Raw genomic sequence first — 15,319 nt, forward strand, 5'->3', positions numbered from 1 at the left:
CACAGTTTTGCATTGAAAATGCACAATAAAACTATATTTTGAAAATAATTTATCACGACTAGTTTACATTGAAATTATAAATATTTTATATTTAATTTGTACAAAATATGTCATGTAGAATACTGTAAATTGAAGAATTTTTTATTACTTTCAATGACTGTTTTACAAAACATAAAATTATCGTCAGATATAAAATCAGCTATAACAATATTTAAGCCACCGCGGCCAGGTCGTTTTTTATTTATCCAAGAAAGAATTGCTTTCTGGCATTGTGGTACTAGATGTCCTTGCAATGTTCCGCACAGATGTTTTAATACATAAGGAATGTCGGGAGTTAAAAGACATTGTGATACAAAACCTATATCCAAAGGTCGCATCTTAAGTTCCACATCTAAGAAATCTAGAAGTTCGTTAACGCGAACAGTATTAGGCCATGTAGTACGCCACAAATCGCTTGGCCACAAATTTGAATAATTCTGCGCGTATGCATTTCTGTAAATAAGAATAACTTGATATTTTCCCGAATTAAGCCAATTCAACGTTATGTGATCGAACGAGGACGCTACTGGGCACAATTTGGCCTGAAATGTTCGAAAAATTGTTTCCACAAGATGACCATGATTCGTTTCTGAGAACGAATGGAAATGTTGAAAGTCTACGATTACGATCTCGGTAGTATGAGAAGACAGCCACTCTGCTATTTCTTGCAGTGGTTGGTATATTTTTGATCCATACAAGCCATGCACAAAATAAATATATCCATCTGTGGGCTTCGTGGCAACGCGTAAGTCAAGGTATCGAATTCCATTATCAAGTTGATCCACGATGTTTTCATCTTGTGTAATAGACCAATTGAAAATAATGGGTTTTGAGACAAAAGAGCAGTAACGACCGAGAACTCTGATATACCTCGGCTCGTCAGGTCCCACGTCACTGTGTCGCTTTATCGTATAAGTCATCGTATCATGAGAACCTATTAGGAGTTATTGGTTTATATTACGTATACTGAATTTATTATTTTGTAATAAATATATATGTAATACGCAATAGCAATATATGTAATTACGTATCATCTCAGGTTTTTAACTTCTCATATGTAACCCATAATCATTCTCTTCAAAATGATTGGTATAATAGATGCAGTCGTTAATGAATAAAAATTTAAATTGTACATATAATCGTATAGATTGAAATTAAAAATATTTTCTTTCATTCGTAATCGATCGTAAATTTAATAAAGTTACCGAATTGAATGCAAATTCGAAGTAAAAATATCACTTTTCAATTCGCAATATGATTTACAGAGAATTTATAATTACAGTGTGAACAAATTTATAACTTACAGAGAGTAAAAATATTTCAAACGTACCGGGTATTGCCAAATGTATTATGGGTACGTTTTTTAAAGATTCCGGAAGTTGAGTCATCCAGTATTCTAGTTCCTTGTTAAAAATGGTTTCCTTTTGTTTTGATCTGTGTGAAAAATCACTGGTATCTTTACTTTCGTAATCCATGTTTTTAAATCTTTAGTTTTAGCTGATATAACGAAATTTTTTATGAATTTATCTACCAAAAGCAACAAACAGGTGCGTGTAATAGAATCATGTAGGTGTACATCACCTACATCGAGTGACTCGCGTCAGTCGATGATCTCCATTCTTTATATTGCTTCTTTAAATTAACGTTCGCACCAGTGAGGTCGTAATAATCACCTCGCACACCTTTTCCCGACACAGAACTGCACGGTGCAGATTCATAGCACCACAAACAAAGTATAGAATAGACTCTGCACCCAATACATTTTTGTATCACACAGCTTGGAGAGCTCGGCAAGAGTCTTGTCACCATTTTCACGTTGTTTCTAACGCTACCGATTCAACATGGAATACAATTTGTACCACTGTTGTGGTTGTAATTAAAATTAAATGTAATCCTATTGTAGAGGAGGATGAATTTTTCCAAGTCCATCAGAAAAAGGCTTCATCGTCGTTGGGGATTAGAACTCACGATGATCATTTCTTCAGGTCTGTAGCGTCACTACTGATCAGTCGATTTAGTCACTACAGCCAACATTACCTTCTCTCCCTTTCTTTTATTTTCGTATGAGTTTTCTACTGTTCTTCTAAACCTGCTACTACGAAATTATAAATAAAGTGTAAGCACAGACGATGTACAGAATAGACCTATAACCTTATAGAACTTCATGTCACATGTACTGAAATACCGACCTAAAAAAATTCACTGGTTTTCTTGCGCCCTCTTCAATCTAATATTGCAGTTTTAAGAGTTACCCTTGTATTCAGTCCACGTACTAAAATCGATAAGGGGTAACAATTGTAAAAACTACACGTTTTGTAAGACATCTAACAGACAATCTCTTGCATTGTGTAATCTGCTATTGACGACTGCATGCTTCTGGCAGTGGAGTATACACAGCAGCAAATTATTCACTAATCAGAAATCTGCGTTCTTAAGAGCTTTGGAATTGGTAAAAATTAATTCGATACAATATCGCTCAAACAAATTTTTAATTATGTATCACATGAAATTACACTTTTCCTTCGCTTTTTTGACAGTTTACCAAAGGGAAGGAAATCGGTATAATATAAAATTGAGAGATCTGTACATACTTAATGGAAGAGCTATAGTGAGGTCGTAAATCATGACGTTAAACGAAAATATTGATTGATCTAGCCACACGCAGGCCCGTACGTCGTTTATAGAAGCGCTGAGGGAAAGTAACCGATGCTTTTAGTGACCAAGTGGTAGGTGTGATTAATAGATTCGTATATACTCGCACCTATACTACGTGGAACAAATATAACGCGTTCGTAAAATCGGCCAGGGGTCAAAGTATATAAACATGTTTCGAGTGTTCTAACAAAGGAATTGACAGAAATACGAGAAGATGAGGATCCGTATCTCAATGTCAGGGCCGTATAATGTATTCACCAAACCTGAGTAGGCTCTGCAAATTTTTATAATAGTCTTCGTTTTCGCCTATATTCAGTTTTTATTATTTTATTCACTGTTGTTTACTTCATTTTGTATCAGTTCCACGTTCTTAAAATTCGTTCATCCAACTGATCTGTACGTTGATCACATAGATTTACGACACGTCAGGCACAGAAAGAAACTTTAAATATTAAAAATTGATATTTTTAATTTGTTCGGTATGTCGTGAACTCGGAGAGGTAGAATTTTGGTAAATTGATAACTGATTTTATTATTATTACGATACAAGTCCGAGGATCGGAATTAGAGTGTAATTTTTGAACAGCAACCTTTTTCTGTCGGAAAATGCGTGCGCGAGGGTAGATATAACGTCGACAAAAATTACTATTGGTTGTTACTATTGCGAGGGTGTGTGTATCGGAGGTTTGATTGGTTATTGAAAGGGTGGAGATGGTAGTTTTGGAAAGTTCGGATTTTTGGGAAGGGCGTAATTTACGGCGGAGGCCTTTGAGGTCCATGGACTAGCTAATCCTCGTGTTTTTCACGAATTTTAAGTCACGTACGTTAAAGTAGGTCTGAGAATTCGGAAAGGAAACAATAGTGATATTTTTCAGAACCCTTAGAAGAGAATGTTTTGGAGTATCTAACAGATAGTACATGAAATACCATTAGTCATCATTTGTCATTCTTTCATTGCACGGACTATACCGCCACTTGATGTTTTAATTTACGAGAGCACTATATTTGTTCCACAGATTTTATCTTTCTTTTTTTCTGTTTTTATCACTTTTTTAGATTGACTCTAACGGAAGAATCGGTGCCGAGTTGACTTCGTACGGCCCTGAACGAAGTTCGCGCTCCTTATCTCACCCAACAGATATTTTGGCAATTGGATTTCACGTTCTTCCGCCAAGTATACAACAATATCGTCGTTTGTTCAAAACATGAACGAAATGATTGCTTTGATTTCAAGAGTGTTTATATTAGATAAGAGCTTATTTTTATAACATTCGCGTGCTTATCAATTTTTGAGTCCCGTAAGGATCACTCTTGAAATTTGCTTGGCACTCAAAGGATTGAGAGAGCCTCTCCTATGATTGACAAAATAATTAGATCAAAATCGTATTTTCAGAGATATCAAGGTCATTGTTGGATTTTTGAAGTGGAACCATATATTTTCCATGACACCTTGTTACAGTCAGATTCCGGACACGAATTCAACCATCTACTGAATGGAGAACATAATCTGATCATTTTAATCATTTCGTTACTACTGAATCAATACATATTCCTTTTTCTTAAATACTTTGGTTTAGAGGGGCCTACATGTTTTGTAGGTTACTTTGTTTTTAAAGTTATCAGGGTTACCTTTAGTTCTTTTTAAATGGAACTCTATAATTTTTTTTCGCCTGTCTTTTAGCGGTCAAAGATGTAAATACGGCAAGGACCGCAACATACTTTTATTGTAATTAGTGTTGGATGCCGCTCTAAGAATAAGATAGATAATATGTTTATACTTATCGCTCAGTTTAAGATCAGTAACCCCAAAATTTATCTCTATCTTCCACACTCGAATTTGTTACTCATAAACTCTTGATAGTATCTAAGAAAGTCTATTGGACCTTTTCTTACTCTTACCGCCTTTAAAATTAGGCCACCGAATTTTCTTTAAGCATACGCTAAGACTTAGAAATGATTGACGTCTAAGATCCTGAGCCAGACACAGAAGAATCGCTACAACCCCAACAGTTCTAGAAACTAGAGCCTAAGTGCCTTAAAACTTGTAAGACTTTCGTGTACAACAGTTTAGTAGAATACAGTAAGAATACTGAACATCGGAATCTAACATTAGAACAGGAAGAATGGTGGATGTAAAATGATCGAAACACTAGATTTCGATATATCCTTTGCAATTTCTCAGGAACTAATGTGAGGATCATTGATCACTGTAGCCAGAACAGCACATTCAGTTGAACCAGCAGTTTTGACTTTTGAACGATTTCGTTTCTGTCGATTTAAACGTCCCCGTTTCCGGAAGCGTTTTGAGTACACGTTGAAGCATGTGACATGATGGACGGTTTTTATTCGGAAATCATTCAGCGTATAACTGCTGTGTCATCACATCATTACGTTTGCTCTCCTCGTAAATTAAGAGCATTTCAATTTTTTCCTCATTACTATAATGATCCATGATTATAGCTATCTTTTCGAAAGATCGCAAATGTAGTGACTTAGGTCTACGAGAGCTATTAGTAGTGGAATATAAAACATTTCAATATTTATAAATGTTATGCGAAATGTCAGACCAATTTGATCGCATAACAACACCGTGTTTGTGTACGACAATGCAGGATTTTTCTAAAATTCATTTTTCCGCCATTTGTCTTACTCTAATGACAAAAAAAGTATGTTGCGGTACTTGGCATATTTGTCTTTTTGTCCGTCAAAAGATAGGTGAAAAAAAATTATGAGATTGCAGTTAAAAAACTAAAGATGATCTTGGTAGCTTTGAAAAAAAATCCTAAACTAACCTACAAAACATGTACTGCAATCAGCAGTAGGTAGGCCTGTAGGCCCCTCTAAACCAAGATATTAAAAAAAAAAAGAATTTGTATTCGTCCAGTAGTAATGGAAATAATCAAGGTGATCAAGTTACGTTGTCCATCCTGTATAATAACATGACCTTCGTTTTAACTTTGTTTTAACACATTCGTTTATCAGTGAATGCATTACCTTATACACGTATATGTAATGCATATTATACATATTACCTTATATATATATGTATGGAGCTTTAAGTGAAATCTACTTGGTTAAATTGAAACGAATCATTCTCACTTTTCTCCCACCATTCAGTGCTTCGAACTCAGCAAACCGATCGACAAGGAATTTGAACAGTCATTGTGAGAATAAGCGAAACGAAACACTTAAAGGGACACCGACTGCGTTGCAACGAATCAGTTAATATCGAAAAATTTCAATTTCTATCATTTTCATTCCATCATTTTGAAAATAGTACCGATGAATTGGTGAGGTTCTTCCGATGAAAATGAGACCAAACATAAAATATATCGGTCCAAAACGCATTGCCCACCGTGCTATCGATTTTCTGGTGGCAGCGAACGTGTTAAAAGCACCTTAAAAAAAATCTGTGATATTTAAATTGACGTGTGGTAAAACTACTCTGATTTATGTCGTGTTTGGACTCATTTTCATCGTAAGAATCTCACCAATTCATTGGTACCATTTTCATCCAGACAGGATGAAGATCAGAGAAATTGAAATTTTTGATATTGAATGATTCATTGCAACGCAGGGAATGTCTCTGTGACGCGCTACGTCTATCTCGCTTACTCTCGTTTTGCCTATTCTCTTTGTCAAGTTGTTCAAGAGCCAATTCCTGAAAATAAAACGCTATCTTGTTCGCGAGAATTGACACGAGTAGATACGCTTTTATTCAATTTAATCGACCGTAGGTGTATTACGTTACCCTATCATTAATATGATAATTCAAAAGTCGTCTGAAGGTCATTTTAATACACGAGGGTCGTTCAATAAGTAAAGCGACAAAGAGCTCTGGTACAAAAAATATCCAAATAAGAAAGCGGAAAATTAGAAAATTAGGAAAAATTAGGTTGAATGGTTCTACCACATTTGCCTTATAGTCCAGATCTTGCTCTATCAGATTTCTCTTTGTTTAACTTTTAGGTTAAACTTTAACCTAACTTTAGGTTACCTAACTAGTTTAACTTTTAGTTAACTTTGGTTAACTAACCCTTTTTGCAATCAAGTTTAACAACGAAAAAGTGAAAATCAACGTGCAAAATTGGCTCAAACAACAAGATAAAGAATCCTTTGCTACTGGCATAAACAATCTAGCAGAGTGATGGGACAAGAGAAAAATTGTAACAAGGGATTATGTCGAATAATAGGTAAATTATGAAATTTATCGAATAAACCATATTAAAACAACAGCCATGTGTTGTATTCGCCTTGAGGTCTGCTAAAACATAACGTAAGAGAATGTGTCGTGATAAAACGACATTACTGCGATTACTTACATGGTAGGGCAAGATCCGTCCTCGACAGACTTCTTGATCAACCACCAGGAAGATCAGATCTTGCAATCGTTTACCACACGCAGCTACTTTTACAAGAACTAATCTATGTCAAGTCTATTCTCACGCTCCCCTTGAGAGTTCGTTTTACAGTAATGTAAGAAATGCGAGATTTAGGCGGCGAAGTGGTGGCCTGGACTTCGTCACCTAGGGTCGCTGGAAGAAAAAGCACGCAGATACCTGAGGGTGCCATAAACTAAGCCCTTTTCCCGGACAGTCAAACTAGGAGGCTCTAACGGTTTTTCGGAGCAACACAGGAGAGGGCACTTTCGTTATAGCCGTCGAGCGAGACGGACACCCGAGCAATCTTAGCCACCGCGCTATTCTAAAATATAATACCTCGCAAGAAATCGCGACGAACCCTCGGTCTGGCGGATTATCATCATAAAGTAAGATGGGCGCAAAATTGCTTAGACGTTTTTAATTTTCGACAAAACGAACTGTATTTGCCACAGAAATATGGTTGCGTTGTAATTAGCGACGCTCGCCAAGTACAAAAATCCTGAGCTCGCGTCGTCGTGCCCGATTCTGCCCGCTGCCCGGGCAGGGCTCGCCCGGGCAAAATCCCGGGAAAATTCCAAAAATGGATTTTCACACATATATCGAATTCTAGTTTCGAATTACTATCTTTGAGTATACAGGATGATTCTATGTTTATATAACATTTTCTTTTTTGGCACTTTAAACCTGAGACACCCTGTATACAGATTTTGCATATTGCAATGTATATTCGAATATCTTTAGTACCTGTCTGCTTACTTTATGTACATATTTGCAGATTTTTCGTGCATAAATTAGATATGCATTTTGCATATTTATCGTGCATACAAATCCGCTCTCTACCGATATCTTAAAATAACTAGTAGAGCAACGTTGCATGAAGAAATGTGTAAAGTATGTTACATAAGTTCAAAACGAATATTCCCGTGCAATGATTAATACGATATAATGATAATAATAAGTTTTAGTGGTCATCTTGAGTTTTTTGAACATCCTTCTTACGGATTTAGTAATTATTTATTTATTTATGCCGCTTTACTCGTGGATTAATCCATTTGAGGAATTTATCCAAGGATACGGGACTTCGATAGTGTTGCAGATAAATTAAGCTGTGTTGTAGTTAATGAAATATATGTTTCCAACTATGCCAAGTTGCTCTCGGGTGAAGATTTGCATTTACCAGTCTTCCGAGTATCGTTCTACTCGAGGCGTCCACGTGCTTGGCATAGTTAATATCCGGGTAGGCCCGTGGACTGGAGGAGACATTTAATTCTCTCCACTGAAAAATCTCGTAGGACGGAGTTTGGAACATGCTCTTCTGGATTTTTGCGAGTAGGCTGGTTTAATGTTTAATCGACGATTTTTCTTATAAAGTGTCGCAAGATTGCTCACGGCGAATGTTACAATTTTCTTCTCTCCGATTTGTATACTTGGTGGAAGCGATATAGTGATACTTAAAATTTCTGCTTACAATCTGTCAATAGTAGTTTCCCTATTGGTAAAAATTGACCTGCAGCTGTCAACGATTGAAGCGCAAATGTTTTAAATATACCGAAGTGGAGGAACCAATTCCGAGTTGACATTGCACAGCCTTGAGCGAAGCTCGAGCTCCTTATCTCCCTCGAATTGCTGTTTTAGCGCTCAGATTAAGTGTATTGCGACGCTTCACTAATTTTCACGACCTCGCTATACATATCGGTTTCATCGACTGTACGAGATAAGCTGTCGGCCGTCTTCTTTTGCCCTATTGTCGTCGAATCACTTTAGACGGTGGATTTTACGAATTATCTTTATTTGTTGATAGTTCTTTTTACGCTGTGGTTTTGCGAATATAAAGTGTACGGTCTAAACTGCCTTGTTATTCAATGCTGACTGCCTTCGTTCTTTTTCGAGGCTGCCTTTATATTGGGGTTTTTGGGAGTTGCGGGTGGGGGAATTTAGGAATGCGTCCGTTAGGTAAGGACCAGGAATGTGTAAGGATAATGATCAGGACTCGTTAGGATCGAGGGTTCGATGGTACGGGAGAAGAATTGCAGGGACAATGGTTAGGTAATGAACTTAAGGATTCGGTACAAAAGAAATGGGTAGAGTGCATCAGTTTGAAGATCTGCCGGAGATAGGACAGGAATTCGATGGGAAAGTGGAAAACGCGCAGGTTGCTGTCAAATCGGTACATGGAATAAGGATCTGTATGCATGGGAGTCAAGGGACAAAGGGATGAGGATTCGACACTATATTGGCTGATGTCAGTAGAGTTGCTCGGTCACAGGGATATCTTTAATTGTTAATAACTAACAAACCAAGCTTCAAACACAATTTTTTGATTTTTGATTTTCTTCTTCTTTTGATTTGTAGAATCACCCTTAAAATTTTTGATCAATTGTTGCTAGACACAGTATATTTTGATTGGCTATGGTATGTGGAAGTACATGTATTACTAAAAGTCCATTTAAAATTTTGTTTATTTTCCAACATTATAAAAAATATACATTTATGTACAATTCATGTTCTGTAGCATTACACGTTGAATTAATATATACGTTGTATCATTTAGAATTGATAAAGGAGTTCTGCAATACATGCAACAAAGAAAGGAAAACGTTAATTGTTGCATTTGCAAATAATAATTCCATGTTACCTCACCTAGAGTTCCTTTAATTTCAGGAAAGATATATGTATAGTGTAACATTTTCATCAACTATTACATTCGGAATCTATAAAATAATGCAATATAAAGAAATTTATCAGTACGAAATAGCTATGTAGGTACAAATACAAAAGAAAATTATCGACAGAGGATAAGAAAGAATTATTATTTCAACGATATAAATAATCATCCTGCAATTTCTTCTTCTATTAACATCTGTAAAAATAATAAAATCTTCTTACTCTAGCTTTCTATTTTCGTTATTTTCAAATATATTCCTCCTTTCGGTGCCAGCAAGAAGGCATTCGGATCAATTACGTATGGAATCATAGTTTTTTCACAAACTTCAACTTTATGATTACGAAGTATTTTCATAAGGCCAACTTTGGATTGATATGCTGCAAATCGTGCGCCTGAAATGTATAAGTTTCGTACAGTATTATCGAAATTTACATTTATAACAAATTTACTTGAGATAGATATAAAATTTATACAGTTATAGCTATAATAAAAGCTTTAATGCAATGGGTAATGAACCTGTAAAAGAAGTAAAGCTGCATCCACATTATACAGGATGAGGCACTTAACTTGACGACTTCAAATGATGTACCCGTAAATTACTTGCTATATGAGAAAATGTCTCATTGTCAAAAATAAGTTACACGGTATCAAGAGGGATATATAAGACACTTGTCAAAATAAATTTTCCTTCATTAATCTTTCTATAATACTTATTTCACTATTTGCACCAATTGTCCAACTTTACTAATTTTTTGTACTCAAGGTCACGTGAAGGTCATAGATTCATCTTGATCTCAGTTATTACGTAATGATGATGAAAATATATAACCCCATTTAAAAAAAAACTTTTTTTTGAAAAAAAATATTTTTTTGTCTATCATAATATTTGCCCCTTCGAACTAAAAGTACAGTTTTCCTCTGTGACATTTCCTCCTATTATAAAAAATAAACGAGATATTTAACGTGCTCAAATTAGATGGGACACCCTGTATAAAGTATTTAAATGTTTCACTGTGAGAAAAGATGTGCAACTTATTTGCAAAGTGCAAACATACCAACGCAATTCCTCGGTCCGTCACCGAAAGGTAAATAGTGCATTGGATGTCTTTTTACAACGGCGTCATCGCTGAATCTTTCGGGGATGAAAGCGTCGGGATTTGCGTAAATATTAGGATCGCGATGAATCGCAAACAGCGGTATCCATATGAATGTTTTCGCTGGTATTGTAACCTTTGTACCATCGAAAGTATAATTACATATTGATTTCCTCATCATCGACGGTCCAGGTGGATACTTTCTTAATGTTTCTAAAAGAGTAACGTTTTAAGTGAATAATTAGCAACTGTTGGTTTAATAGCATTGCTGTACTTATATGGAATACTAATTAAATATATATATCGATATGCATAATATATTTATTAGAATCAATTTTATAAAAGTGTAATTTTTTAATTTCAACAGAATTGAAAAAGATGAACGATAGTTTTTTTTTTTATTTGTATTGATTAATCTAAAATAAGTAAAATTTATTTATTTTACCATTTAAGAATCATTGATACGCACCTCGAAATATTAGATCCAGATATGTCATATCTTTTATTCCTTCGAATTTTAGTTCACCATTATTTTGATTATAATGTCTTCTGATTTCTTCCCGTAATTTCTCTTGAATGTTGGGATTCAGAGCTAATTCATAAAGAGCGTTGCTCATCGCCGTGGAAGAAGTTTCAAATCCGGCAATGAAGAAAACGAAAGCTTGTGCAGTTAGCAGAGTATCCGTTAGCTCTGTAAAACACAATTAAAGATGAATATAAATAAATGCGTGCTGTTTCCTAAAGTTGAAATCGTACATTTCACTTTTACTTCCGTACATATTTTTTTTAATTATTCCAGTTAAACAAAGAACTCGCAATTCAATAAACTTATCTATTAAAATTTTCGCTGAAGTACAAATAAATTGTTTCTGTACTTTTCATGAACTATTTCGTGATTGGTGGTAAAGTTGTACAGGGGGAATTGAAAAGAGATCAAAATTTATGTAAGTATACTTTTATGTTTCGAAATTAATTTGAAAAAAATAGTCTTAGTATGCACAAATTGTTTACTTTTTAATCGCAGCTATTTTTGATTCAGAAATTAATTAGGAGATTATTAATTCACAAGTCTATCTATCGCGTAGTATATGTAAGTAAATAAGCGTGTTTGTAATTGAGGGGCATATATCACATCTATATGGAGGGAGTCCGTAGAAAATTTAAGGGGTGATTCTAAAAGCTAATACAAGACGAAAATGAGGAATAAAAAAATTGCGTTTGTCGTTTCGTTTTTTAGTTATTAACATTTCAAAATATCCCTGTAGCTGAGCAACCCTCCTTACACAGAAGAATATAGGGCACTTCAAGACACAGGGGGTACAGTGATCCTTAAAATCAACGACACCTTTAAGGAGTACTTAGTACCTAAATAGTCCGTTTATGTTGTTAATAAAAAAGAAGTTTTTCATTTGTTCGTTTTTTCTTAGAGGGAGGGAGAGGTGTAACTTATTCATTGATTCACCTTCGTATGTAAATGCGTAACGCGAATTTTTAGAAACGAAAAATAATATAGCATAGAAAATTTTGAAACATGAATGCTTTGTCTGCAACGAAACAAATACGAGATAGAACATGGTTATTTAGAATTACCACGAAAATCGACTGTTAAATTTTCATATTTATCCATCAGAGAACATTCTATGTTTAAAGTGAAATAATTTTCATCGACACAGTTGAACAAGTAGAGAGTAAAACAACAGTTATTTAATTTGTTAAATGGTAAGATACTTACCGACATTTTCCAATTTATCCGGATGATTCTTAAGCTCCATAAGCATGTTGACGAAGTCAGGCCTCACCAGGTGATTTTCGGTTCTGTATTTCATTGTGTCTACGATAACTTTCGTGAAGAACGTTGTAACCTCTGCTGGCGATGTTACGTAGTTAAGTAAAATGAAAATCCATGGAAACGCCTGTCTAAGTTGTAATTTCAAGACTTGCATGAAACCAGTTGCGAACACTTTTCTGCCAACTCGACGAAATTCGCTATCCTCGTCGGTTAGGGCGTTCATTTCGATGCCAAAGGCGCAGCTACCGATCACATCTGTCGTATATTTCGCTGATAATTCCCGGCATTCTACGGGCTCTCCTTTAGCCACTACCTTCTCGAGATATTGCGTTAAATGTTCGGCGCATTCTAATATCAGAGGGAACATCTCTTTCAGTTTGCCAGACGTAAATACTGGCGAGAGTCTTGTTCTTAGCGGTCGCCATCTTTCTGTCTCCAGGTTGAACAGATGTGAAGATAATGGTTCCACCTATGATTATTTTATAAATTAATTTTTTAAATCTAAGTTAAATTTTGTTTTATTTTCTTTAAGAGATGTAATAAATCAAAGAAAAAAATCACTGCAGTTTGTCGGGAAAATCCTGGGACACCCTGTATAAGGGTATTACAAATGATTAATACAAAACAAACAGTTATTAACGAAATTGATAACACATACTAATCGTGTAATATAACAATGTAAATTAATAGTTTTTTTAAAAATAAAATATAGGTTATGTAGTTAAAACAGAAACTAAATTTTTGAGTTAAAATGAAAACTAAATTACAATGAAATTAACCCCTTAATGCTCACATTTTTCTCAACTTAATGCGCCAAAAATGATCAATTTTTTTTTCTTTTTAATTATTTTCTAGGCATATGGAAATAAGTTTCCCATTATTTATAATGCCGTAACTTATGTTTTTGCTATAATAGAAAGGATAACGTAATGTGAAAAGTGAAAAAGAGTAATTTAAAAAAAAATTGCACTTATTGGGCAATTATAATAATTATGCACGTGTAAAACACGGGCATGAGCATTGACGAGTTAAACAATCGTTGAGTTCAACAGAGTTTAAACATTGAACAATTTCATTTTGTAATTTTAAGATTTCAAGCCTAATCAGGTGTATATCACTGTGTAAATGTATCATTTTTCTACCGAATAGAGAAAGTAGACTAGGAATCTTCAACAAGATAAATGGCAGTATTTGATTGCACAGTGTGAAAAATTATTAAATATGTTAATCTGTTAACTGTGGAAGACGAGTTAAAGATAGCATGGTTTGGTAATTCAAGTTTTCCTTGCTCCGACGTTTACCTTTTCGTTATTGGGAATTCCTCGATCACTGAACTTCGAAAAATCTCTTATCAAAACATCTCTGATCAATTCTGGATCGCGAACAATGAGCACTGGTGTTCTTCTCGTGAATATTCCAATCATCGGCTCATCTTTGTACTCCTGGTAAAGATTCCTCAAAAGATTGCTCATCGACGTCCTCAATAACATCGTATCTTTGATGTTACCAAACACCGGTACAGGTTTCGGACCAGGAACTCCGCGGACTTTCCAAAAATCGAAGGTCGAAGTGAAATAGTAGTAAAGCGCCGCAATTAGCGCGACGATCCCGAAAACAATTTCTACGTAGCTCGCCATTATTCCTTGGTGTTTATAATGCGACGAAGAAGAAGGAGCGGTAGAGGTTCATAGAACAAAGTTTTCTGCAAAGTGTTATTATTAATTGCATTTTCTTAGTAAATGCAGTAGTTTCGAGTAATCGTAGAAACTAATTATGTATAATTGTGTAAAAACTAGATATTGATGCTAGTTAACCCTTTAATCTATAATAACGTGTCAGACTCGTGGCAGAGATTCTGGTCAAGATGTGACAAAAATAGATACATTAGTAAAAAAAATTCATTGTAATCCTAACTTTCGTTTTAATTTGTAAAATTAAGGATTCCTAAATATAATTAATCTGCAACAGATTAGCATTTGTTACTTGATACAGTACTAAAACATTAAATGGCTGACGCTTAGATGCATAGTCAGAAAAGAAATCATAGGTTAAGGGGTTAAATAACAAACTCGAGCATATATCGAGTGTACAAATGAATAATCCAAACTTTTGTAAACAGTTGAAGAATTAATTTTAAAATCAGTTGATTCTCCCGCTTTTTCTGTTATTATGCAGTGTTGGCGTGTAGCTCTTAACAAATAACGATCAGTTTGGCGTAAAACTGAACATAACCTTAAAAAATATTCGGTTCCGTAGAGTCAATAATGGCGGCGGATAAAGTGCATATCCGACATTTTATTCTTTACGAATTCCAATAAAGAAAAAATGCTACAAAAGCATGTGCATTATCTAAAGAAGACACAGCATTTTTCTGATATGATAGATGGCTTAAAGTTATAGAAAGCAACGGCGAATACTTTGAACAACTTGGTGAATTTTTTTTTTTAAATAATCTCCGAATTTCACTGAAAAATTTGGACTATTCATTTGTACACCTAATATTTTCCTTCGATATTTTTTTCTTAAGTATTTAAAATTTCTTTCTGTACAGGGTGTTCAGTGTGTACCGGTCACCATAATTTTCGACATACTTCCGGTAGTCCGACAAGAAAATTATATAAACGAGGCACGTTATTATCATGAGAATTAGTAAACATTTTTCTTATTTTTTAATTTGATAATATTTAGAATTTGT

At 34.8% G+C, this 15,319-nt stretch overlaps 2 protein-coding genes across 2 annotated transcripts; both read right to left on the bottom strand.

Annotated features, from left to right (window-relative positions):
* Window positions 1-110: 110 nt before the first annotated feature.
* Window positions 111-1,860, bottom strand: LOC108577531 (PI-PLC X domain-containing protein 3). The gene is made up of 3 exons (XM_017940710.1): window positions 1,625-1,860; window positions 1,370-1,473; window positions 111-973 (listed from the first exon to the last, which is right to left on the bottom strand). The coding sequence occupies exons 1-3, from the start codon at window positions 1,846-1,848 to the stop codon at window positions 111-113; spliced, it is 1,191 nt and encodes a 396-aa protein (XP_017796199.1). The 5' UTR covers window positions 1,849-1,860.
* Window positions 1,861-9,963: 8,103 nt separating this feature from the next.
* LOC108577532 (cytochrome P450 6a2-like) lies at window positions 9,964-14,261 on the bottom strand. The gene is made up of 5 exons (XM_017940711.1): window positions 13,926-14,261; window positions 12,568-13,093; window positions 11,305-11,526; window positions 10,797-11,048; window positions 9,964-10,133 (listed from the first exon to the last, which is right to left on the bottom strand). The coding sequence occupies exons 1-5, from the start codon at window positions 14,259-14,261 to the stop codon at window positions 9,964-9,966; spliced, it is 1,506 nt and encodes a 501-aa protein (XP_017796200.1).
* Between the last annotated feature and the right edge of the window lie 1,058 nt (window positions 14,262-15,319).

This window comes from Habropoda laboriosa, unplaced genomic scaffold (genome assembly GCF_001263275.1).
Source record: "Habropoda laboriosa isolate 0110345459 unplaced genomic scaffold, ASM126327v1 scaffold806, whole genome shotgun sequence".
NCBI classification, from domain to species: Eukaryota; Metazoa; Arthropoda; class Insecta; order Hymenoptera; family Apidae; genus Habropoda; species Habropoda laboriosa.